The sequence below is a fragment of the Grammomys surdaster genome, unplaced genomic scaffold (genome assembly GCF_004785775.1).
Source record: "Grammomys surdaster isolate TR1022 unplaced genomic scaffold, NIH_TR_1.0 220, whole genome shotgun sequence".
NCBI lineage: Eukaryota > Metazoa > Chordata > Mammalia > Rodentia > Muridae > Grammomys > Grammomys surdaster.
In genome coordinates this window covers 111,657-136,599 of record NW_021604665.1, presented here as the reverse complement: position 1 = coordinate 136,599, position 24,943 = coordinate 111,657, and the positions used below count along the sequence as shown (strand labels likewise).

At 49.5% G+C, this 24,943-nt stretch overlaps 2 protein-coding genes across 2 annotated transcripts in view; one reads left to right on the top strand and one right to left on the bottom strand.

Moving 5' to 3' along the window:
- Positions 1-977: 977 nt before the first annotated feature.
- Cfap100 (cilia and flagella associated protein 100) lies at positions 978-22,850 on the top strand. The gene is made up of 18 exons (XM_028773095.1): positions 978-1,027; positions 1,866-1,971; positions 4,935-4,937; positions 8,204-8,281; positions 9,728-9,828; positions 11,580-11,772; positions 13,346-13,413; positions 13,499-13,662; positions 13,915-13,995; positions 14,346-14,527; positions 14,968-15,006; positions 15,083-15,212; positions 17,072-17,123; positions 17,230-17,381; positions 19,628-19,763; positions 20,494-20,699; positions 21,293-21,386; positions 22,737-22,850. Exons 2-18 carry the CDS (start codon positions 1,920-1,922, stop codon positions 22,848-22,850), a joined length of 1,845 nt encoding a protein of 614 aa, XP_028628928.1. The 5' UTR covers positions 978-1,027; positions 1,866-1,919.
- A 391-nt stretch (positions 22,851-23,241) lies between these two features.
- The window catches only part of Zxdc (ZXD family zinc finger C), a 33,215-nt gene continuing 31,513 nt past the window's right edge, over positions 23,242-24,943 (bottom strand). Inside the window, exon 10 of the mRNA XM_028773037.1 lies at positions 23,242-24,700. Coding sequence (XP_028628870.1) covers positions 24,614-24,700 — 87 coding nt within the window. The 3' untranslated portion in view covers positions 23,242-24,613. The remainder of the gene's footprint in view (positions 24,701-24,943) is intronic.

Here is a 24,943-nt window from a genome sequence, read left to right as displayed (position 1 = left end):
TCTTTCTTTCTTTCTTTCTTTCTTTCTTTCTTTCTTTCTTTCTTTCTCTCTCTCTCTCTCTCTCTCTCTCTCTCTCTCTCTCTCTCTCTCTCTCTCTCTCTCTTTCTCCCTTTCTCTCTTTCTCTCCTTCCTTCCTTTTCCTCTCTCTCTCTCTCTCTCTCTCTCTCTCTCTTTCTGTTTTTGTCCCACTATTTTGACAGCGTGCTGGGAAGCTGAGGCCAGACTATTGGGAATTCTAGACCACAGTGTAGAGGCCCTGCTCCAACACCAGGTAGGGAGCCACTTGCTTGCAAAGAGTATTTAACACTAGCTGCATAAAAATGAACAAACAAACAAACAAACAAACAAAAACAAACCACATACACAGGGCCCACCCTGTTTGCCTGGCTCCTTCATGCCCAGTACTGGACTGCCCTGCAGGATACTGTCCTCTTTGGTGATTCAAGGGTCCCTGACCCATCCATCTTCAGGACCCTTCTCTGCACTTCTACCCCTGGCCTTCTTGCCTTGGATCTATCTCTCCACCCACAGGGTGGCGCCAGAGACGTTGGGTAGCTCCAGGAGCTAAGGGAAACTGTCTTTGGCATATTCCTAGCCTATAGACTGTTTTAGCGTCGTCCTTCCCTGCCCCAAGACTCCTAAATATTTTCTGAGGAGCCAGACTGTTGGCTGTGCCCTAGCTGCAACAAAATCCTTACGGATGGGCAGAAGAATCTGGAGTTAAGAGAAGCTAGTGCCCTGGGAGAACATACCCTGTCCCCAGGCTGCAACAACCCATATCACTCCGCTCCTTGTTGTTGTCCCTTCCTTGAGTCCGTGTCTTCTGCTCTTTAGCTGCCGCAGTCCTGCACAGGACTCTGTGCCTGCCCGCCAGCCCTCCCAGTCTGTGCCCGGGCCCGCCTCCGAGCCTTTATGACATCACAGCTCCTGTGAGAATAGTTGCCTTGGCGTCGCAAACGCAGTTCAGGACCAAAAGGCTCCAGAATTGCGGACTGAGGCTTCGGAGCGAGCTGAGTGCACGCAGCTGGTGGGTGCGCGCGGGCCTGGGCTGGGGGCGTGGGGGTGGGCTCCAGCAGGTGACCATGGGGATCGAGTCCGAGATCAAACACCCTATCTGGGCTCCTTGCAAGGCTTTGTGTCCTTCCTTGCTCTTTTCCACGTTATTTATGACAGGCCCAATTTTAAGCACCGGTCCATCCCTTTGCTGCTGCACTCTTGCCCCAGGGTGTGATGTGGCAAGAGAAGCTGGGGTGTTAGGAGGCAGGATTCCCTGGTAGTGTCTTGGCCGGCCGAGGTAGGGATGGCTCAGATTGCAAGCAACCCTGGGCCCCACCCTCAGCCCTACTTCGTTGAGGTTTGGAACACTGGTTGAGCTTCTGCAAATAAGAAAACTCATTTCATTTTGAAGGGAGCCTAGCATAGCGTCAGGAGCTTTCCCAGGGGGACTAGAGGGTGTGTTTTCATGCAGCTTGCATTCTGGGAGAAGTGTGCAAGAAAAATCTTTTAAGAGGTAACCACTTGAGCTCATAAAGAAGAAAATGAAGGATCCTTATATGCATCAGTGCAGGAAGGTCTCTCAGAGTGACATCTGAGTCCAGATTTAAAGGGAGAAGCCCCCAACTCCCACCCCTCCAACCTCACCTAGGTGAGAGGCTCCACAGAGGCCTCAGGCAGACCAAAGCTGGTGTGTTCTAAGAACAGGAAGATCCAGCCAGCCTTGCCCAGAAGGAGAATAGTGGATCACACCTGTTTTACAGGCAGTGTTAGTCCACTTAGTGGAAATGCAAGCTGCTGCCAGCCACTCAGGGTCAAAGAGGGCTATGGGTTTGGGGGACCATCCTCTCAAGTACTGTGTCACTCCCCAGGCGAGAATCTCCTTCAGCTAAGGCCAAGCTTTGCACAGCAGTTGATCCTCAGCCATGACGTCCAAGGCGCAATCCTCTAAGTTCTCTGTGAAAATGTTCGGAGACAGTAAGTACTGAGTGGGGTGGGGGCTCCTAGAGGCCAAAGGTGACTCTGGGGCAGTTAGGTATGAATTCACTCAAAGGTTGAAGTAGTTCTAAATCAGCACCATGCAAGTTTTTCTTGTGGCTACTGTGATACAGAACTGCCAGGGGTTGCATGGGTTAGCCAGGAGAAGCCTGTTGCACAGCTTTGGGCCAGGAAGGAGCACAGGGCTGGTGCCTTCTGAGGTTTGTGAGTCTGACCCAGGCGCCTCTGCCCTCTGGTGGGCACTTGGCATCCTGACTGCCCTTGGCTTTAAGGGCACTGCCTATTTATGAGTTTGCTCTTCCATAAAGTTCCTCCTGTGTCTGTGGTGTGCCCCAGTGTCCTTCTGGGCTTATGCTAGAATCTTCTCAGCTTTACTGTACACATCTTCAATGGCCTTTATTTACAAACGAGGCTGCGTTCTGAGGTGCTGTGGGGATACAGACTTCAGTGCATGAACTTGAAAACGCGTTGTAGACAGAGGCAGGCAGGGAGAGATGTCACTGTAGAAGCAAGTCTCTCTACTTCTTCTCTGCTGTGGCAGCTAGGCTGAGCCTTGAGGAGAAGGGCTGGCTGGTCCCAGGCCAAATAACATGCATGCTTGTCAGTGTTCACACTGGGTGGCACTTAGGGAGCTACGAGGTAGACAGTGTTATCATCCCTGCATTGTCTGCACCCTTCAGCTTTTAAATCAGAACCACGTCTTTTCTTTTTCTTTTTTCTTCTGCTTTTTAAAAAAATGTGTTTTTAGGGCAAGTCCTCCATAGTCCAAACCTATTTGAAAATCTACCTCCAGTATCTCCTCAGACACCATGGTGATGCTCAGAGCCATCTCCAAGCAAGCTCTGTTCACATCCAAGCAGAAATATGTCTACAGCTTGTCTTTTCTTCCACACAATAAAAATGCCCTTCTATACCCTGCCTTTCCCATGAGTCCACACACTGTTACTGCGAATGGTGGTGCATACTTGTAATGCCAGCACTGGGGCAACCCAGCAAGAGGATTGTGAGTCTGAGGCTAGCCTGGGCTACATAATAAGAACCTGTTGAGGATTGTGAGTTTGACGCCAGCTGGGGCTACATAATGAAACCCTGTTGCAAAGAGCTATATTTTAAAACAAAACTGGAGACATTTCATGCTTTTGAGCAGATTTGAAATCCCAGAGTGTGGATGGAATGTGCTTCATCACTGGCTGCCAACAATGGAGACTTAGTGTGATTTCAAAAAGTGAACTATTATACATACTTACTCCCACAGTGTTACTTAGAGCTGCCACTCTCCCGTAGTCATGGTCTCTATTTCTCTCCTTTAAAAACAAGGCTGCAAATAGATGATGTCACCTCTCAGCACAGAACTGTACATGGCAGAAGCAACTTAGGAAGGAATGGCTTTATTTTGCTCATAGTTCCATATAACAGTTCATGAGGACAGGAATTTGGAGGCAGGAGCTGATGCAGAGGCAATGCAGGAGTGAGGATTATTGGCTAACTCTCTGTGGGCCTGCTTTCTTATAGAACCCAAGAGGTAGCACCACACAAATTGGGCTGGGCCCTCCCCTAACTGATGAATAATTTTTAGAAAATCCCTTACAGCTGGATCTTATGGAGACATTTTCTCAATGGAGGCTCCCTTCTCTCTGATGTCTCTAGCTTGGGTTAAGATGATACAAAACTAGCAAGTACACTAGCCCACGACTTAAGTCCAGTTAGAGATCTGGAAGTTACTGCCAAGCTGTGTGCCCTGCTGATGGTCACTGCGGCTCGTGGTCTTCTGAGCTGCGTAGGACTATTGGTTGCTTTCCTCCCTTGGAGGCTTGCACAGCACCATCCTGGGCTGCGAAAGCAAGTCCTCAGGGAGGAGGCTTTCAGGTCAGATACAGCTCGGATCCTCCAATTCCTGTGTGACAAGTAAAAGGCACCTTCAGTGAAAAAGAACTTTGACCCTCAGGGTCAACCAAGGACAATAGCAATGGCTTACATTGTTTTGGATTCCCCTGACTCAAAAGGGGATTTCTCATGCTGGTGTTTGTTGTGGTTTTTTTTTTTTTTGTTGTTGTTGGTTTATGGCTCTAATGGGGAGTATTGTCTGCCTAAGTGACATAACTCCAGTGTTTGTGTGTAATATATGTGTATATACGCCTATATATAATTTTAGGGAAATATGTATGATTCTTTATGCATTTTCATAGATCCTTAGTATTATTTTACTTCCCCCTACCTTCTCATTCTGTACTGACTGAGTGTGTGTGTGTGTGTGTGTGTGAAGGTTAGAGAACAACTTTGGGGGATCATCTCTCTCCTTCTACCGTGTGGGTTCTGAGGATCAAACTCAGGTCATCAGGCCTCCTGGCAAGCATCTAACTCAGCCATCTCACCACCTCTTTGGGATACTCTTGCCTCAGTTTCCCCTTAGGGCACCTCCCTCCTTGGAGCCCTTCAGGAGTCCAGTCACCTATTCACTTTTTAAGTGATTCCTCCATAAACATCCCATTTTAAACTCTGGAGTCTAGTCAGAGTGTAAAGCTTCCAGGATACAGCTTGGTGGAGAGGATGGTCAATTCCAGGCAGCCCCTCGAGGCCAAGGTGACCTTATCTTCTAGAAACCCAGGGCGGTTAATTTCAGATAGAACAGAGAGGGCCACTATCTTGTCCTCACTGACTCTTGCTCTGTAAGCCTCCCTGGAACAGTTAGACATTGATATGACACTTAGAAATTTTTGATAGAGTAAATGACAAACTGTAAAGAATCCCATCCCCCAGTGAGCAAGGGACTCAAATTATATGCTGGCACCCACTAAATCTATTACACAAAAGAACTTAAAGTCAGAGCCCCAGGTGAGATGTCACTTGACATGCATTAGGCCACTATCTTCTTCCATAAACAGGCATTTCGTGTTGGTACTTGGAGTTGGAGAGAGGGCTTCATTTTGGACAAAAATGTGGAGCTGGTTAGCACAGTCGGATGTGCAGCTGCTCTTGCATTTAACTGGTTAAGAATGTCTATGTTATGTGTCTTTTACCACAATTTAAAGTCTTAAATCCATGGCTCTTTCACATGCACACCTAGCAAAAAAAAACAAGCCTCTTGTGGAATGCTGGGAGTTTTTTCAGTCTTTCACCATTTCTCAACTTTGCAATGTATTCTCTGGACCACGAGGCTTAGCTCTTGGCCTAGGTTCCTTGCTGTGCCACTGCCTTATTGACCTCAGCTCTGTTCTGCACACTCCAGCTCTCTGAGGACCTATCAGTAGCTCACCTGTCTGCTCAACCTCCTGAGCGCTCGGTCACAGGAGCGCCCACTAGTGGCCAAGAAGAAGCTATGATTGACACAACAACATGTAGAGGGACTGCCAAACCGAGCAAAGGACAGTGGAAACGCCCCTCCACACCCCCTTTCTGGATTTAGGTACAAAGATGTGGTCTGTTCTGGGCTTGGTGCATCAGAGCCAGAAGGCTGCAGCAGAGAGAGGGAGCTGGGGAAGGGTGCTGGGCAGCGTGGACAGAGACCAGGAAAGATGAAAGAAGCAGGGAAAAGGCTGAGACGCACCCAGAGAAACTGCAGCCAGGCAACAAGAAGAGCTCCTAGCAGCCGCCAAACATTAAAAGCTGGGGGTGGCAGCTGCAGCACAGGAAGTCTTCATGTTACCTATGCTGCATGCCTTGCCTTGCCTGTGTCTTCTGCTCTTGTAATGAAACTCGCAAAAAGCAAATGATCAGGAGGCTCCTAAGTCAATCAGTGGGGGAACCTTGCTTGGCCCAGTTACCCTTCCACCTACTGAAAGTGTAACTGCATTCCCTGGGGTGCTTTCTCCCAGTATGGCCAAGAGACTAATGGGACTAAAGACAGTTTTCCATTCAGAGATCACTGACAGGTTCACAAAAACGCTTCACGGAGGGACTATCGGTCTTACAGGATCCTTCACCTATGCTGGACAGTGCTAGAATGTTAAAAACAAAACTTCCATGCAGGGGCTGCTCCTCTGAAGGACTGACCCTTGGCCTGCTCTCATTCCATCCATCATGGAGGCTGGCTGCCTCATGTGGCATCAAGTCCTGAAGAGTCAGCTATGTGTTGCAGCATGTAGTCAAAAGAATTTTGGTGGGAAAGTAGGCAATGTGTGCATGCATAGAATTTTGTTTTAGAAAATATTTACTTATTTCTATTACTTTTAAGTTTGTCACATGTGTGTAGGTGTCTGGGAAGGCTGGAAGAAAAGGATTTCCCTTATAGGTGGTGAAGAACAGCACTTATTCTTGACTCTCAAGCTATCTCTACAGTCTTACAAATACTTTTATTAAAATTTTGAGGCTTTATGAGAATGTATTTTGACCATATCCATCCAGCTCCTCCCCCTTAACTCCTCCCTGATCCATCTCTGCCCTCTTCCCTCAAATTTATGTACTTTTCAAAAGTGTTTAAAATATTTCCGTGTATGGGTGATTTGCCTGTGTGTGTGTGTGTGTGTGTGTGTGTGTGTGTGTGTATGTATGATTTGCCTGGTGCCCTAAGAGGCCAACAGAGGGCATCAGATCCCTCAGGACTGGAATTACAGATGGTTATTGGCTACCTTGTGGATGCTGAGAACGGAACCTGGCTTCTATGTAAGAGCAGCTGTGCTAACTGCTGAGCCAACTCACCAGTGAAAGGATAGAATGTACCATGACCAAGTTCTCAGCTCAAAGGAGATTAATTTGTCCCTCTGGTAAAAGAGTAAAGGGCAGGGAATAAGACACAAAGACAGGAGACAGAGGACAAGGGAGAAGAGAAAAGAAACAAGGGAGGGGGGAAGGGATATTGCTTCAGAAGGACAAAGGACTGTCTCTGGAGAAAAAGGAGACAAACATAGCCCATGGACAAATGGCAGTTTATACAGAGAAAGGGGAAGCCCCTCATCAGGATGAGTTGATTAATTTTGATTGGATAGGTTTAGTGATCAGCCTCAAGCGGCCAAATAAGGGAGCAGACCTTGGAAGCTAGCTTTAGAAATGTAATCTAATGGTTTAGCAAGGGAGAGGGGACTGGCGGAGGCAGGGCCTGTCAGAGCCATGTTTGCTGTGCTCTGGCTTACTAGAGCCCTTCATCTGCCCCTCGTGCCTTTTAAACTAGAGATATAGGAGTTATATTAGATACACTAGAGATACCACACTTGGGAGGCTGAGCCAGGAGGATAATGGGCCTGAAGTTGGCATACACTGGGAGACTCCCTCTCAAGGAGATGAAAACCTACCTCTGTTGGGTAGGGGAAAGGGTGAAGATGTTTCTCACACCACAAAGGTTCAGAAGTCTGACTACCTGTGTCTTCAGCCATGTATACCTTTCTTTTCCAACTCAGAATCAAGAGTTGAAGTATAATTTTGACTTGATTTTGATTCTGGTCTATTTGATTATGATATGTTTAGTTTTTAATATCTTGAAATTTTTATAATGGGATAATTGAATTTTACTACCAGGAAAGCTTTCCACAGACTCTAGAAAACAGGATAATTTGGCAAGAGGGAGCTCTGGGGAATGAAGGGTGCCTGACTCCCCAGCTCCCCCACCTTTTGCCTGCAGTGAGACTGTAGTTTCACTAGTCCTGCAGGCCACCAGGCTTCAGGCTGAGCCTTCTTGCTGATCAGACAGGCTCGCTGGGCCTCCAGGGCTCTACTCAGCCTCACCCTTCCACTCAGGCCTGAATTTCCCTATCTGAGGGCACTGGGGACCACAACCATCTCTGACTTAGCCCAAGGCTTAGTTCTGCTCTTTCTGGTTCCCCTGGCAGGGTACAGGATGCTGGCTGGAGTTCTGGTGGGCTTGGGAGGGGCCACAGGGCTCTTCTCTGTGGGTTTTAGGTGACAAGGTTAGCAAACAGCTGACTGTAAGTGCCTCAAGTTGCATGAAGAAAGATACGGACCCACCCTGGGGACCAATCTGGCCTTTCATTGTAGGTTTCTTGGTCACAGGACCAAATTAGCAGAACTCCTTTTTAGGTGGAAGGAGGTGGTGTTTCCCAAGGAATGATCTTCTGATAGGAGTTGGGGATACTTGGCCTGCCTCTAAAATATCTCCATGTTGCTTATGTCAGTATCCTCACCTCAAATGCAGACCTGAAGGCTCATTGAGGTCGCTAAACTGATGCCCTGTGAGTTGGGAACCCACATCAGCCTTGCTGTGTGCTTACAGCTCTCAAGGCCAGACATGTCATTACTGTGACTCTCTCTTGTCTCTCGCCAGGAGGCAGCCAGGAGTTCATAAACAACAGCTCCTCTTCCTTCATTGAAGAAAAAAAGAAAGATTCAAAGAAAAACAAAGGTAGTTTCCTGAGCAGGGTAGGTGGAGGTGAAGTTTGGCCCCTGCTTCAGGCTGGCCTCTAAGGTGTAGGGTGGAGGGGAGTGTTTCTCTTCCTGTTGGACAGATCTCGACAGCAACACCAGGAGTATTGGTAGTGGGGATAATGAGTAGTAGGAAATGAGTCAGGGCTGAGCTCCAACACTCTTAAGAAGGCATCTGGATGACCAGGCCCCCCATCTTGGTCTCACCAGAATTTGCAAATACAAGATTGTCTGTGGTCACAGAGAGGCTGATATGCTCCATTGTGTTTTATTTAAGGCAGGAAGAAAGGAACCAAAAAAGACAAAAACTATCAGCCCTAGTTTTCTGTTACTGTGATAAAACACCCCATAAAAAGCCACTTAGGGGAGAAAGGGCTTAGTTTAGCTCACATCACCAGGTCACAGTAAGGAGGCAGGAACTTAAGACAGTCACCCAAGAGCAGAGAGAAATACATGCAAGCAAGCCTGGAGTTCAGCTCACCTCCACTCTTACACAGTCCTGGTCTCAACCCTAAGGAGTGGTGCTGCCCATGGTGGGCTGATGTCTTCCCAAATCAATCAACAAAACCAAGACAATCCCTCACAGACTCAAAGGCCAACCTGACTTAGACAATACCTTCCCAAATGATTCTGGAATTCTAGACTGAATTCCAGTTGATTAACTATAACACTACCCACTCAGCACCTCAGCCTCACAAGGAAAGGGCCATCCCAGAAGCCCCACTCAACAGTTGTGGCTCACACTTAATTGACCAAAACTCCACGTGGCCATAAGTACAGACATGAGGCTTTTAAAGCAGACCTGTGGCTACTCTGTCTCTCTCCCAGGGCTCTCAAACAGCCTTTACCACACCAGGAGACTCCCCTCGCTTTCCAGAGCTGTCCTAGATTTTCATAGTTATTCCTAAGATTTCTGAGTTGCTGGATGGACACCCCAGGGGACTCTCTGACTTTCTGGCCTCCAAGAGATCACAAAGACGTCCTCTAGTGAACACACTAGAATCTGGGTCAGTGTAGAGGAGAAAGGTATGACCTGGGGTTCACAGAGCAGACTAGCATAAGCCCTGACTCAGGGCTCCCTGGATAGATTTCTTCACATCCCCCTGGGTCCTCCAGTTGGTCTGGCCTGTGTCCCACTTGTTCTAGCCGTAGAAAACTTGTTCAGTTCCATCACTTTGGGGCAGCAGGCTCTGGCTTTCTTTTTCTGTGAAAGGAGCCTTGCTGGGATTTTCACACCAGGACAGATGCTGGGAAGGAGCCCAGCTCCCCTAGATTTAACCACAGAGGAAAGTTTATGGGGCTTTAAGATCCAAGAGAGGACTTCAGGTGTGGCTGGATGGGAACATATTCACAATGCTGTGTATTGTGTGCTGGGTAGAAAAGGCCCAGGGACCCCTGAGACACAGGCTGTTTTCTCCTTCTCCAGGGAATGTGACTATTTATGACCGCTCAACTAACCCTTTCCACATAGCGGGGGATGTGGACTACTTCTTGCTCAGAGAGCAGGAGCGGAATCAAGCTATTGCAGTAAGTGTCTGGACCTGGGGAAGCCCCTCCTTCCTGAGTAGTTTCCCTCCTCCCTGTTCTTACCTCAGGTAAATGTCTTCCTCCCCAACTTTCTCTCACTCCAGAACAATCATTGACCCATTTTCCCCGAAAATATCTCTACCTCTTCCACTCTCCCCTGTGAGAACTTCCATTTCCAAACTCTCAGCATTCTTCTTGTCCTTCAAGGCCTGACTCAAATCACACAAGTTCTCTCCTCTGGACCTCTCCCCTGCATGGAATCCCACAGGACAGATACACAGAATGCCCTTACCCCTGTCTAATCTGGTACCCCATCTAGCTGCCTTTTGTTTTATTCACGTGTCTAGGAGCCATGGCATCCCTGGATCCCACACCCCCAACTCAGAACAACAGAACAAGCCCAGACAATGTGGTCCTCCTGCTACACCCCTCTTTTCTCCTGACCTGACCTGGCTGCTTGTGTTCCCTGACTCAGGCTCAATTTCTGCTGCTCTCAGGGTGGGAGGGTCCCATGCGAGAATCACAGAGGGTGAAAGACATCCTTCAGCCTCTGCATTTGAAACTGGAACAGGCCTGTGAACCATGCCCAGCTTCAGAAGGAGAGGCTGTGAGCTTGGGGCTCTGAAAGAAGGCTCTCAGATGTCGTGACACACCGAGAAGGGATGGAAAACCACAGGCAGGCCTCTCTCTGGCCTTCACCTTGGGCCTTCCACTTCTTGGGATGCAGACTTGGGTATTTCTTCTATTTCCGAGCCTAGGAGTACCTTGAGGATACTGCCTTCTACAAAATGTCCAAGGCAATTCATGCTACCCTTTCACCCTTGAAGAATCTCCAATTTCCTCCTTACAGATGCCCAACCAGCACCCTCCCCACCCAGAGTCCCCATACATACACTCCTCACCCAGTGAGTCTCCAGTCTAAACCCTTCTTACCTGTACTCAGCAGACCCTCAGCTCCACCCTACCCCATGCAGTGGATCCATACTTTCCACACCTGAGGGTGCCGTTTTACCATCATGCAGAGGGGTCAGCTGGGGACTTCAGGCTGGATTCAGCATTTGCTGAGGTTCTTCAGGGCTCTCAGGTAGTAGTTGTGGCAGCTGGTAGGTCCCAGCAAAAAACAATCTGCTGCTGAGAATCTTTCTGAATAAGGAGACTTCAGTGCAACGCTCACAATGCTAGACAGCACTTGGGCTCGAGAGCTGTTACAGTCAGGGTCCCCCTGCCCTGTCATCCTTGGATGGATCAAGGTGATACCCTGTGGGCAGTACAGAGGTGCAGGGCAGTGGAGACAGAAGCCACCAATAAGCTTCCAGCCAAGTGACAAGACATCCTGCAGAGGGATCTGCCAGTCTTTTGGAAATAGGTTTAAGTTCCCCGAAACTTCGGTCAGTTTTAGCAAATCAAATGCTCAGCACCAGTTAAAGGGGACTCAGGGTGAGTGGACAGATCGCCTCTTAGCCATGCTGGTACTGTCTGTTATCTGGATGCACATTGAGCTAGCACTTGTGTTTGGTATGGCTGCCCTTCCAGGGACCCACCCTCAGTGGGCATTGTTCCATTCAGCTCCAGAGGCTGTGCATTAAGAGCTCATGGATTCTCTAAGAGCACTGACAGAGTGCTCAGCAAGGTGTGTGTGTGTCCTCCCTATGTGTGAGCCCCTTCAGCCTCTGGCACTAGAAGAGGGGCACTGGAGATATGCTTCCCGTTCTTGGAGTCCTGGTCCCACTGACTGCCCACCACCCCCACAGGAGCGTGAACAAAAGAAGATTTTGAGGGTACACCAGAAGATGACCTATGCATCCAAGGTATCGGCCAAGCACACTAGCCTGCGCCGGGAGCTACAGCTGGAAGAGGCGATGGAGCAGGAGCAGCTGAACGCTGAGGCTGAGGAGATGCACGGCTTCCGAGACAACAACGATTGGAAGCTGGCCATGACCCGAGGTACAGCGCCCCTATCTTGTGTAGGAACAGGGTTGAGGGATGGTTAAGGAAGACTCCCTCTGTGTCTGACACTGCAAACCTTGAAGAGCTTTGCCCTGATGGGCCACAGTTCCAGGACATGCTGATCACATGGGGACTCCATGGTGCAAAAGGGTAGAGGTTGGTTCAGCTCGCAGAGGCTTGGGTTCCATTCATGCACTCAACAATTGGCCAGTCACAGTCAATGGGCAGTTCAACTATAGTGAGGAGACTGTATCTGGAACTTGCCTTCCAGTTCTTGGTCACATCACGGCATTTGATAGGTCATGGGTGGCATTGGACTCTTCTAACTTAACTGCACCAATCTCATGAATTGTACAATCTGTGTTAAGACACTGAACCAAGTATCTGTGAGCTGCTAGTTTATTGCTCAGCACTAATCCCTGAGCTTGCAGTACATGGCGGGGGGACCACAGAGGCACTGTGATCATAAAACAGAACCCCTAACCTCTACCTTGATATCAAGCACTGAGCTCAACGTGGTTTGTGGGGGAGCTTGTGCTCTCCGTTCCTCAGGCTGAGAGAGGCAAGTGGGGGGCAGGCTGGGGAAGTAGGAACCAGCAGAAGGCCATAAAATTCCTCACTGTCCTGACCTTGACTTTCATGGGGACCTAGTGTCCTTGAGGGGCAAGAGACTCGAGGGGCAAAATCACCCATAGAGGCTGTGACAGGGTCTCTGGACTACAGACCAGAACTCTTGCTTCAAGCACATCAGGCCCCTCTCCCAGAAAGAGGAGTCCAGGGACTGAGCAGAAACCAGTTTTGGAACTTCTAAAGTCAAGATCACATACAGCTTCCTCATGCAATATGCAGAGGACATGGCTTGGCCAACAGTGGTCTCTGCCCAGAGGAGGCTGTCTAGCTGTCCACCTCACTGAGCTGAAATAATAACTACAGACTTAGCTACTACTCAACCTAAAGTACCTCATTGAGTGCACATAGCACCCCATTTATTTCCTGTGCCTCAAGGGCCTGGCCAGTCTTACTAAGTTTAGTCGGGCGAGGATTGCCGAGAGTCTAATTCCAAGTTGAGAAGATGATACAGTGAGAGAGAAACAAGTCAGATAGACATCAACCATGTGAGAGCAGTCACCTCTCAGCATCCCAGGGGACATCATCCCGGAGCCATCTTGGTATCAGAACCCACAGGAATGCTTAAAGTTGTGTTTATGCTCCCTTGTGCTTTCTAAGTCATCCATAGGTCTGTTCATGATGGGTTCAGTATACATCTATGTAAACTATTGTAGTGACAGGGAATTCTGTCACTATATCTGTAGGGCAAATGTGATTTTTTTCCATATATTTCTGATCTGTTGGTTGAAACCAAGGCTATAGCCCCTGCAGATGTGGCGTGCTGGCCATGTGCTAGGGGAGCCTTTTCTCCATTTTTTACAGTCCTTCTACCAACACTGTAACATTATAACTGCTGGGTGGGCAGCAGGATACCAGCTTCCTCTGTGGACTATCTTGGGTGCAGAATTCCAGCTTGGGATCCAGCCTTTCTCCCCTCCTCCCCTTCTGGGTCTTGTTGCAGAAAAGAAGAAAGAGCGTGAAACACTGAATGACTATATGCAGAAGAAGCGAAGCATGTTTCTCCTCCAGGTGGGAATGGCTACATCTAGGCTAGGGCCTATAGCTTGGTTCTGGCCCAGCCAGGTGCCCTCATGCCTGCTCTGCTGGCCCACAGTATGCCCTGGCAATGAAGCGCAATGAAATCCAGCGGCTGGAAATGCTGGCGACCCGGGAGGAGAACAGGCTGGAGAGGGCTGAGAAGTTCCTGGAGAAGGACGCGTCCTTGTTTGACGAGTTCCTCAGGGAGAATGACCGCAACTCAGTGCAGGCCATGAGACTGTGAGCCTACAGGCCCTGAGGCCTTGCATATGCAAACCCATTGCCCGGGCCAGGTCCAGTCCAGTCTTAGCTGGACCTGGAACCCTGAGCCCTAGCCAGGCCCTGATCTCAATCTATGGTCATGACCCCTGGATATCCCCCACCCCACCAGCTCCCCACTTGGCCTATGCCCAAAACTAAGGCCATGGCTTCTTCAATTTCTGATTGGTCTTTAATGATCCATGATTGGTCTCCTGGTTCCCCCTCCTTCAGGGCTGAGAAAGAAACTAAGATCAAGACGGAGAAGATCGTTGAGATCCGGGAACTCACAGCCCAGATCACAAGCATCAAAAGGTAGAGTACAAGGGCACTGTTCCCTGTTACTTCATTGGAGCCAAGGGCCACTTAGGACCACAAAGGCCAAAGAGACTCAACCCTGTGGGAGGCTGTGGCCTATCTTATGAGTGGTGCTGAAACTGACAGTTAGTGACTTTCCTGAGGCCATACCCCAGGACACAGGAGCATTGTGGCTCAGGTTGAGGGCACCAGGAGAGACCCATGGATGAGGACCCTGAAGGTCACAGAAGGGTCACAACTCTGGAAGTTCCACTGTTTTGGTCCCTGTAGGGTAGACTCCCTTCCTAGCCCAGCTAGGACTTGGTGGTAGACATCACCTAACTTCCTGCGTCCCTCCTTGGGCCTAGCGAAATCTCCAAATTTGAAGACACTTTGAAACATTACAAGGTCTACAAGGAGTTCCTGTACAAGTTGTCACCCAAAGAGTGGTTGGATGAGCAGCAGGAGAAGCGCTTGGCTCTCAAAAGGGCCAAAGAGTCTGCAGACATCACCAAGAGCAGCAGCATGGCCACCTTACTAGGGGACAAAGGTGGGACAAAGATAAGGGTGTCCTCCTAAGGGTGGGCCCTGATACTGGTGCAGAAAGCCTGTACCCAACTCAAAGGGACCCTGTATGCATGGGGCCCCATCCAGTTCTTTCATGGCTGGCTCTACACATGGAAATGCCCACTTTGAACCAGGAGCTCAGTTCGTAACTTTCCACATGAGCTTTCCAGTCAAACCAAGGGCTCTTCTCTCACGAATTTCCTTCCCCATCTTCCTCCCGGGCTGAGTTGCCAAGAGATTCCAAAATCACCCATGGAGGCTGTGACAGGGTCTCTGGATAGCAGGACAGAATTCCTGCTTTAAGCACACCAGACTCTTCTCTCAGAGAGGATCCCAGGGACCAGGCAGAAAACCACATAGTTCTGGGTCCTCTAAAATCAAGATCCAGCAGTGGTCATGTGGGTTCTCCTTTGCTTCCAATAGGATCTGGCACTAGGAGCAAGACAGCACTCATGTGGAAAGGTATGACTGCCCCAGCCCAAAGGAGACTCACACCTCATACCAGGGGCACACATAAACCTTCTGCTTCCCCTGCCAGAGGCTCACGGCTTGAAGAAAGCCTCAAAGATTGGATGGTCCGGAAAGGCTCTATTTTCCAGCACTCAGAGCCTCCCACAGGTCGGTCAGATCACCCAGGCCAGCCTGCACAGCGAGCTGGACTCCAGACTGTGAGTGGCCTTGAGGGGCTGAGGGAAGCAAAGGCCACTGAAGGAGACAGCCAGGCTGGCAGGGACACAGGGGAGGGTGAGAAGAGGGAAGTCAGCTAAGGTCATTCCACAGAGCTGCCTCAGGTGTCTGGTTCTGGCCCTGGGGTGACTGGAGTAGTCAATTGCCCCATTGTGACAACACAATAAAGGGGAATGGTTGGGGCCAGAGGGGTTGTTCTTGCACATGGTGGTCTTGTCATGGAAACAGACTAGCCACCATCAGTGACATGAATGTGTGTTGATTGGCTGGGGGCCTGGTACAGAGGCTCCAAGAGATCAGAGTACAATACCAGCTACCTACCAAGGTGACTTCAGCCCTGAACACTGTGTTGGGAGAGCTGAGGATACAAGTCCTGATCACACTCGCTTGGCTTTGAACCTTGATCCCTTTTTCTATTATCACCAAGGACACCTTTAACCTTTCACCTGGTAAATTCATAGTACTTAGAGTATATAGTCTGTAAACTAGGCACACAGACCAAACACCCACTGATCAGGAACCATAAGGGAATTTAAAAATCCTCTTTAGTACACATACACTATTACCAGGAAAAGAAAAGTCAAATTTGTGTACGAGATAGGTGTGCTTGTTTACATTACATAAATAATTAAATCTTGGCTCGATAGTTGATACTGCCCGAGGCAGAGCATCTCAGTGTTTTTCAGTTGATCACTTTTTGATTTTAGAATCATCAATGCTGAGAACACCATTTGACATTAAATATAATATGGGCATGCTTAGGGACAACCCAGAGATATAATCTGGTCATGCTGAGGAATGATGCTGAGGTGCTGTGTGGTATAACAGCATGTGCAGTGCATGTGTGTGTCCAGAACTGAATCTGCTGTGAATTCACAAAGAGCTCAGATTATTTGACTTGTAATTAAATCCTGGTCACTGCATGTTAGAAAACCTTCCACTGATGCCCAGTTTTTCTTATTTCTTACGTTTGGCTACATACACACAGCTTAGGAAGCTGGGCTCTAGGGACCAGGCTGCTGCACATAATTGGATGGGTTGTGAGCTTCACAAGGCCACAACTGAGAAGGCCATATCCCTTTGGACAGCAGATTCAAGGCAGTGGGGCTCGGCAGACTCCTGGAGTACCTTGAGCAGGTAGCTGAGCTGAGCTACCTCCAAATTCCTCCTCTGTCACACAGGCCCCAGAAGGTGCAGTGGTGAGGCACAGGCAACTTCTGCTCCTGCAGTTCTGTGCACCAGTATATCTCCATTTCTAGTTCTGATTCCTGGTCATCCAGCAGAGCCCAGCTGGAGTCGGTGGGTGGGAGCCACTGGGAAGGGCTGGGAAGCATGTGGAGGTGGGCTCCACACAGTGCTGAGGCCACGCAGCCTCTCTGCAACCCTGTGAGCTGTCTCAGGACAGGCCCTGTCTTGTATGGTGCTGCTTGGAATACGCTGAGAAGAGATTGGTATGCTCAATGGCTGTAGATTGGGCAGATCCCCAGATCCAATCCAGATGGCCTCAGGGGGTCACTCAAAAATGAATGGTAAGTAGGAAGGTAGCCGGGAAGTGAGGGTAGGAACAAAGGCTCTGCACCTAGAGAGTAATGGTTGAGAGATGGGGCAGAGTAACCTAGTGGATCAAGGGAAGTCAGTCTTACTCTAACTGGAGACTGCTCACTGAAGTTTGAATGTCCCTTGGCTGTGGGACCCTGATGAGAGATGGAGCTACATCTGGGCAATATGGGGTAAGGGAGGAACAGGGAACATGCTCCATCCATATCTTTGGTCCTATGACCCCCTTACCACTTGTGGCCTAGACTGGTCCAGAAGCTCTGATCCCATTGTCTATCCTTAGGTCAAGCTCCATGTTTCCATCACTGACAGACGACACTGACAGCGATGGGGAGGTCTGTGGCTGGGCTCTCTCCCCACTTGCCCCCCCACCCCATCAAGCACCCTGTACTGCCCCACCAGGCCCTGTACTGTACAGCACCATCTGCCTACCCCTCATAGGAGCTGGCACTATACTTCACTGAGCCCCAGCAGCTCTTAGACGTCTTCACAAAGCTAGAGGAACAGAACTTGTCACTGATTCAGAACACGCAGGAGATGGAGGAGACCTTGGATGAACTGAATGTCACTCTGAAAAACACCCAGATCCGCATGTAGGTCCCTGCTGCCCTCTTGCCACTCCTGCCCCATTGCACTATCAGCTGTCTTCCTTGTTTAGGGTCTGGGTGGATGCAGGGCCTTGGAGCCATCTGCACTCAGAAGGCAGCAGCGAGGACCTCTTATTCAACCCTTCTGCCAGTATTCAGGCTCTGGGACGCCAGCGCTGCCATATGGAAGGTCCCAAGGCAGGCATGGCTTGCAAGGGGTTAGAAGCTGGTCTTCAAGACACTTCAGCCATGGGGAAGTATTAGTGGTCCTCATATAACACCACCAGCCCCCAGGCTGTAAGGGAGAGAAGAGCTGCCTTGCTGGGGACATGGAACATTTGGGTGGGCACCAAGCAGCAGAGGTGCAGGTGAGGGGAAGGGCACAAGGCCACCTGACAGACTGGAGCCAGACTGGAATGGGTGAGGCCTTGAGAGAACAGGTCTGTCAAAATCTCTCTAGCACAGCAAGGGAGCAGAGATCTGGAAAGATCCTATGGAAATCCAAGGCCCTAAATGTAGCTAGCTATATAACAGGAGAAGGCTGGACATGGGCCCACTCCTACCTGGAACCCACTGGACACTCGTAGACCCATAATCCCTGCTGCAAGATGTGGCTATCAGACATCCCATCCCAGTCTCAGCTGTTGGCCCAGCCAGGGTCCAAGGGAGCTGAGTAGGAAAGGTTGAGCCGGGGTCCTGGAGTGGGGTTATTAAGGGCCCATCTACCAAGTCCCTAAACTCTGAGCAACTTTTCTTGGATGGCCCAAGGCCTGTCCATGAGAGCTTATGCTGAATGGCAGCAGACAGCAGACAGGCCCACAGTGACCGACAGGAAATGCACATGCTAGGAAGAAGACAAGGTGAGTGATGTGAGTGACAGACAGCTAGTGAGAGGAAGCAGTGTGTGGCCCAGCACTCTGTTGGGGAACAGGAAGGAGCCAGCCACCCAGAACTCTGGGAAAGCAGCTCAGGCAACAAAAGCAGCCAGGGCATAGGTCCTGATCCAGCTGAGTCTTCAATGTCCAGCTAGGGAGCTTCACTCTTCATAACTCATCTTACTGGTCCAGCACGGCTGCCTCCACAACGAAGTGAAACTTCTAGCTGCTAGGCAGAACTGTTTTCTGGAAACCTGGCAAGGGCTGGAGGCACAAGATATTCTGTAGAAAGTCCAGGAGCCTCTTAGAGTCTCGGAGGTATCTGCTCTCCCCTAACAGAGCCACCCATGCTCCCAACACGGGTGACAGGCAGGAGCAATTTCTGGAACACTCATCACCTTTTTTCAGAGAAACAAAGCAAAATAAAACAAAACAACAACAGCAGCTGCAGCAGCAACAACAAAACAAAACAAACAAATAAAAAACCCAAAACAAAACAAAAAGACCAAAAAACCCTTAAAAAAAAAAACCCAAACAAACCAAAAAAAAAAAAAAAACAAAAAACCAGAAAACAGCTTGTGAGAAAGAGAAAACAATGGATCATAATTTAGCAAAAGCGCCTTAGATCCAGCTAGGATAACAGATAAATTCTATAGAAAATTTAAGAGTTTAAGAGGATGGTTCAGTCAGTAAAGTGTTTGCCTTGCAGGAAGGAGGACCTGTGTTTGATTCCCAGCTGGGAACAGTGGTGTGCATTTCTAACTACAGTTTTGGGAAAGAAGGCACAGGAGCTCCCTGGGGCTTGCTGGCTAGCAAGCCTAGCTCACTTACAAGCACCAGTGATAGACCCTGTCAAAATACATGCAAGCAGCACACATTCACACATTTAAGGGAGAAATGACGACACTCCTCAGTCATCTTCAAAGGACAAAAGAGGAAAGAACACTCCTTGCCTCATAGTAAGACCAGCATGTGGCCCTAATGCCAAACCAGACACAGACAGCCCAGAAGAGAGAAGTCTGGGACAAGGTGTCTCATTCCTGTAGGCATAAAGACCTCAAGTAGAATCTCAACAGTGTGTAAAGACACCATGGATCACAAATTAGGAATAGGAGGAAATTTTAATTTGGTAAACATCACAAGATCTTACCAGATAATACTGTTAGTTAAGGGCAAAGGACTAAGTAGTGGCTTTTCTATTGACATCTGGAGCAAAAGGCAGGTATCTTGTCTTTCTTTACTGCCCTATAATTCCACTCTGGTTGGGAGATCCTCAACTTTTCTAAGCCCGTGACCTCAGGACAGGACAGGGGTCTTTGCTAATAGGTCATGCCTAGTGGGGACCCTGGGTGCTGAGGGAACTGTCCAATCCTGCAGGGACAAGGAGGTCAGCCTTCTGAAGCAGTGGATTACCACCATGATGATATCAATCTCCAAGGAGGAGGAGTCAGCTGCAGAACTGGAGCTTAAAGCCCGAGTCTTTCACTTCGGGGAGTATCAGGGTGACCAACAGGTAAAGACAAGGTTGTCTTAGGGCAGAGGCCAGGCCCTGCACCCCAGACCTTGCCCACTTCCTAGGTTCTGGGTGCTTGGTGTGGCATGTGCCCAGGGCTGTCTGCTTACCCATCCCCTTAGCTGCCTGCACTGTCTCCCAGACTCTCAGCAATAGAGACCAGGTCCTGGTCAGGAGCTTAGCACACATACACGTAGAAATCTCATCTGCTCAGTAAAGTTTTGGTTCTTTCCAGTACTGCCCAGTGCCTTGTGTGACAGTCACCAGGCTGGGGGCCTGGCTTCTGGCTAGCCAAGAGCTACTGGGCACTGGCTGTGGCTAGACTTGACTTTTTGCCTGCTGCTGTGTATTAGTAGTTACTCAACGCCCACACAGCAGTTGTTACCTGCTTTCTGAATGTCAGAACAGGCTCAGAAATGGATGAATTTATCTACCCAAGGCTTCACAGAATGTGGTTCTGTAGGGAGTTGGGACCAGTGCATGGCTCCCTGGAACACAAGATTGGGCCTCAGTGGGTTTGCTAAGGAAGCTGGGGGAGGGACTGGGATATGAGGCAAGTTAGAAGCTTGACCATACCTGGCTAAGGAAAGCAGGTACCATTGCTCCAGCCCACGCTGCATCCATACTGTGGCTGTTCCATCCTGGATGGCAAGCCATGAAGGCTGCTGTAGGCTATTATGTGAGGGTGATCAGGGACCTGCAGTCATGCCACACTGCTGATCGTCCCCAGGACAAGATGTTGGAGAGCCTGAACCACAAGGTGCTGGATGTGTACCGGAAATGTGTGGGCATACAGCAGGAGGCCAACCTGGGCACAGTGCAGATGCTGACTGTGGTGGAGCACCAGCTGGATGAGCTGCTGGAGAATCTGGAGCGAGTGCCTCAGGTCAAGATCGAGCAGGCTGAGAAGGTCAAGGAGAGGGAGCGGCGCATGAGGTCAGCCACTGTGCTCACCTGTCTGTGGCTGCAGGCTTGGCTATGTGCAGGGTGATCTATCTAGTCAGTGTCCACCATTATGACTCTCCTGCCCAGAGCTGGGCTCAGGACTCTGTATCATGAGGCTGAGGTCATTGTTTGTTGATTCCACAGGGCAGAAGCCATGGGCTCTCTGCCTGGTCATCCACTTATATGTGGGGTCCTGGGACATAACCATCTGCCAAGTCTGTCTGTCTCTTCTAAGGTTGGGGCAACCTTTTCTGGGGGCCTGGCACCTGCTCTAAGGCTAATGTCCTAGTTGGGTGCTAGGTTGTAGGTCTGTGGGCACAAGAATGAAAACACAGATGTGGATCCAGGAACATAAGTTTTCTTGGGCCCATGGACTGAACCTTAGGTCAACCTCATGGCCAGCATAACATCTATATATCCCTGCCTGCCTTCTTCCCAAGCCTTGGCCACTTGCCCAGGACTGACAGGAATGGCAGAGGGGACATTTTCACATGTAAGAGGGCATGGGCTAACTTGGAGCCTGAGTGAGAAAAGCAGAGATCCTCCCAGGCCCTGGTCCTCGTAAGCTCACCTCTTGTTCCCAGGCTTCGTGAAGAGAAGGCCAAGATGCAGAAGCAGTTGCAGGAGGAACGTCTGCAGCGGGCTCGAGCCAGGGCCCAGGCTAAAATAAAGAAGAAGGTGAGGGGTGGTGCCAGGGTCACTCTAGGGTGTACCTCCCAGGCTCTCCAGCCTGAGCTCCAAGGCCTCTCTGCAGGCAAATCACTCTGCTGAAGAAACAGACAGCTGCTTGCAGTGCCAAAATAGAGTAGAGAAGTCTCCAAAGCCAGGCTCTTCTAGTGTCCCTGTCATAGGGGCTGTCCTCCTCCCCAGGATCAACCTCCCAGATGTGCTGCACCCTTGCCAGGTGCAGATGCTCAGCTCACAGAAGTCACACTACCATCCAGTCTCTCTCAGGGTCCTGCTGCTCTCTCTGTCCACCCCCAGATAGACCTGGGGCCAAGCCCTGTTGCTAGGCCTGTGTCTTCTGGGCCTCAAGCCCTCACCCCACAGAAAATGGACTGTGGCATTTAGATGTGTTAGCACAAAGTCTGGTCCAGGAAGCAGACCTGGAGCCAAGGATAGCCTCTTGAGAAGCAGGAGCTGGCTGGCATCTAAAAAACATGGCTGCCATTACTTTGGAAAGATGAACACTATTAATATTAAGATACTACTAAACATTCCAGTGCTTAGTTCAGAAAGAGAGCTGACACATATTTCCCTTCAGAAGATGTAGCTCAATAGGAGAGTCTTCTAGGCCGTGATCAGGACTCGGATGGCAAGGAGAGCACTAGGCAGAAATAGTACGGTATATGGAGGTCTAAATGTAACAGGGCCTTCTTAGTAGAGAGGAGCTTCATTAAGAGAAGGGGTTAGGGGGTAGAGGGGATGAGGGAGAGCACATACTGCCATGAGAAGGATGGCAGGGCAGAGGAGCTTCTTCAGAAAGCAACTTTCAGAGAACCTTCCCAAGCAAATCCAAGAACAAAGGTAATAGCCAACTAAGTTCTATGGGGCTGGGTAGGGGGCTGGCTGCAAGTATCACATTACATGTTTTAGTCCAACATAGTGTATGTGACAAAGGCATGGAAAAACTTGGACTGGTTAGGACCAACAGTCCAGGTCTATTGGACACAACACAGACAGCTCAACTCTGTACAAGAGAGAGCTATAAGGTATGGGATTGGGCTTTTAAAGAGTGATCACTGACATTGTAGGGGCCAGCCTGTCTTCACACTGCAGGGTCTCCTGTGGAAGCCCCGAGCTAGGCAATGCTTTAGCCCTTGCCCCTCACAAGGTATGCTCCATGGAGCTTGCATGTTGTCTGCTGGGATGGTCTACAGTCTAGGTCCCTTTAGTCAGTACCACCCTTGAGTGGCTGGCCTGCACGGCTAGATTTGCTGCCCTCTTCCTGCACCTTATGGCGGGGGACATAGGGAGCATGGCATGTACATAGCTAGTACAGGCTCACCACGTTCACTTCCCCTGCAGAGAGGCCGGAAATTGGTATGCCGTTCGCATCCACCAGTCATCAAAGTAAAGGAGGTGCGTGAACAGACGCTGATAGACAAGGACAAGGAGGAGATGCTCTTCTTCTTCACTTAGCAGAGCTGGCTGAGGGCTCAGGAAGATGTCAGCAGTAAGTGAAGGCAGGGACTGTAAGCCTGAGGGGTCCCTAACTCCATCTCATTCTTTGCTGTCAGCCTCCTTACTCACAGGAAATAAAATCATGTCTCTTGGGAGTCTGAATGACCTGCTGAAGAAGCCTCTTGGAACCCCTTTTGTCCTTTCATCCAAAGCATGTGCTCGAGGGACGAACACTATGCTGGTTCTCATCACAAACAGCTGCTTGGAGAGAAGTCTAAAATCTGTCCCTGAGGAGGGCAAGATGGTACTGGCCCTTGGAGACAAATGAACCAGGAGCCAGCTGGGAAGAAGTGGGAAGAATCTCAACACCATGCATACATAGTACCTTGAATGAAACCAGAGCAAAAGCTTTGGCATGTAACATACAAACACGTTTATTCATTTGTACTAAGGACTGGGCCTGTGGCAGCAGGAAGCTCCAGTGCTCAGAGCACAACAGTCCATTCTGTCATTTGCAGACACACGCTGGAGGCTGTGGGACAAAAAAACTTCTCTGTAGGGTGGGCTCTTGAGGCAGGCAACAGTGATTCCAGGCTGCCTATTGAGTGTGTATGGGAGTGCTGATTACAGGTAGGCAAGTTCAACCCCTAAACTTTGGCCTGTGATGTGGGAGAGACATGTGGAAAGGAGTCTTCTCAAGTAGGATTTGTAATCCCTACAAAGGGTTGTAGGGAGCAGCACCCAGGTAGACAGCACCACAGAGCCATCTAGAGAAGACTCATGCCCAGTTTCAGGGCTCTCCCTAAATCCAAGAAACAAAGCAACTCAGATAGGACAGAACCAAAACAGTATCTGAATAAACACACACTCCAAAAGCCCAAGAAAAATGTATTTCTGAGTGACCCTGTATCCAGTCCTGACTAACAAGTATGTGCAAGGCAACCAACTGTCTTCTCAGGGAAGACCAAATCACTCTCTGAAAACACACAAGGCCATATAATATGCTTATCTCCAACCTCAACCATAAAACAAGCCTATTGTTCCAGCCCTACACATAACATACAGCATTCAGACCTCACTGTGGAGACTGCAAATTACTATTTACCATAAATCCCAGAAACAATTTAGAAAGATGACTTTAAAAGCTGCAACTCTCCATTCCCAAACTCTGAGCACACTGTCAGTCTAGGAAGAGGTTCTATTAGCAGGCCACTGGGGGTGGCAAGCCAACCAACCACCTTTCAGACTAACTGCCCTGCCAGAGCTCAACCTGACTTTGGCTTCACCATGGCATACAGTGTAGTGAAACCAACACACCTACCAAAACCATCCATGCAGGTGAGAAGCCGTCTGTCATACAAGCTCTCAGAAAAGAACCAAATTTCTAGATGCGTCAGACAAAATACTAACACACTACAACCCAGTATAGAGATGTATGTGAGTAGGGATGCTCTACCCATTTCCTGCAAGGATCTTTACATGTAAAAGGTGCTGCCCACCTCAGGCCCAAGGGGACCTGGGAAGGGCTGGAATGCACACACACAGCATGGGCAGGGTTCCTATCTCACAGAGGGCAACCTGTGGAGGCAGTTTCAAAGAGTATAGCCCAAACTGGCTCTTGCTGGAACAGACTCAAAGTACTTTCAATATGTGTACCCCGAAGTCTCAAAGAACCAGGCTGGAGTGCTGAGGAAGTCTGATGAGTCTCTCTGCCCACCCCACAGCCAGCTGAGGTCGTGAAGCACAGCCTGGAATGCAGTCCTCACTTGCTCAGACTGCTGTCATTGCAGGTCCCGAAGGTTGATAGTACTTCCTGGTACCTGTGCAGTCTCCAGCCCAGCAAAACCTCCAGGTGCTGGAAGCACTTCCTGTAAAGCCAAGCAGAAAAGTAAGGAGTAGGTAAAGAAGAGAAGAGGAAGGCACAGCAGAGATGTGGCCACACCTTACGTTCCTTCAAAGAACAATGTGACAGATACGGTGGCATAAGCTTTTGATCCCAGCATGAAGAAGGCAGAGACAGGTCAGCCAGTGTACGCTACAAAGTGGCACCCCATCTTAAAAGAAGGAAGGAAGGAAGGAAGGAAGGAAGGAAGGAAGGAAGGAAGGAAGGA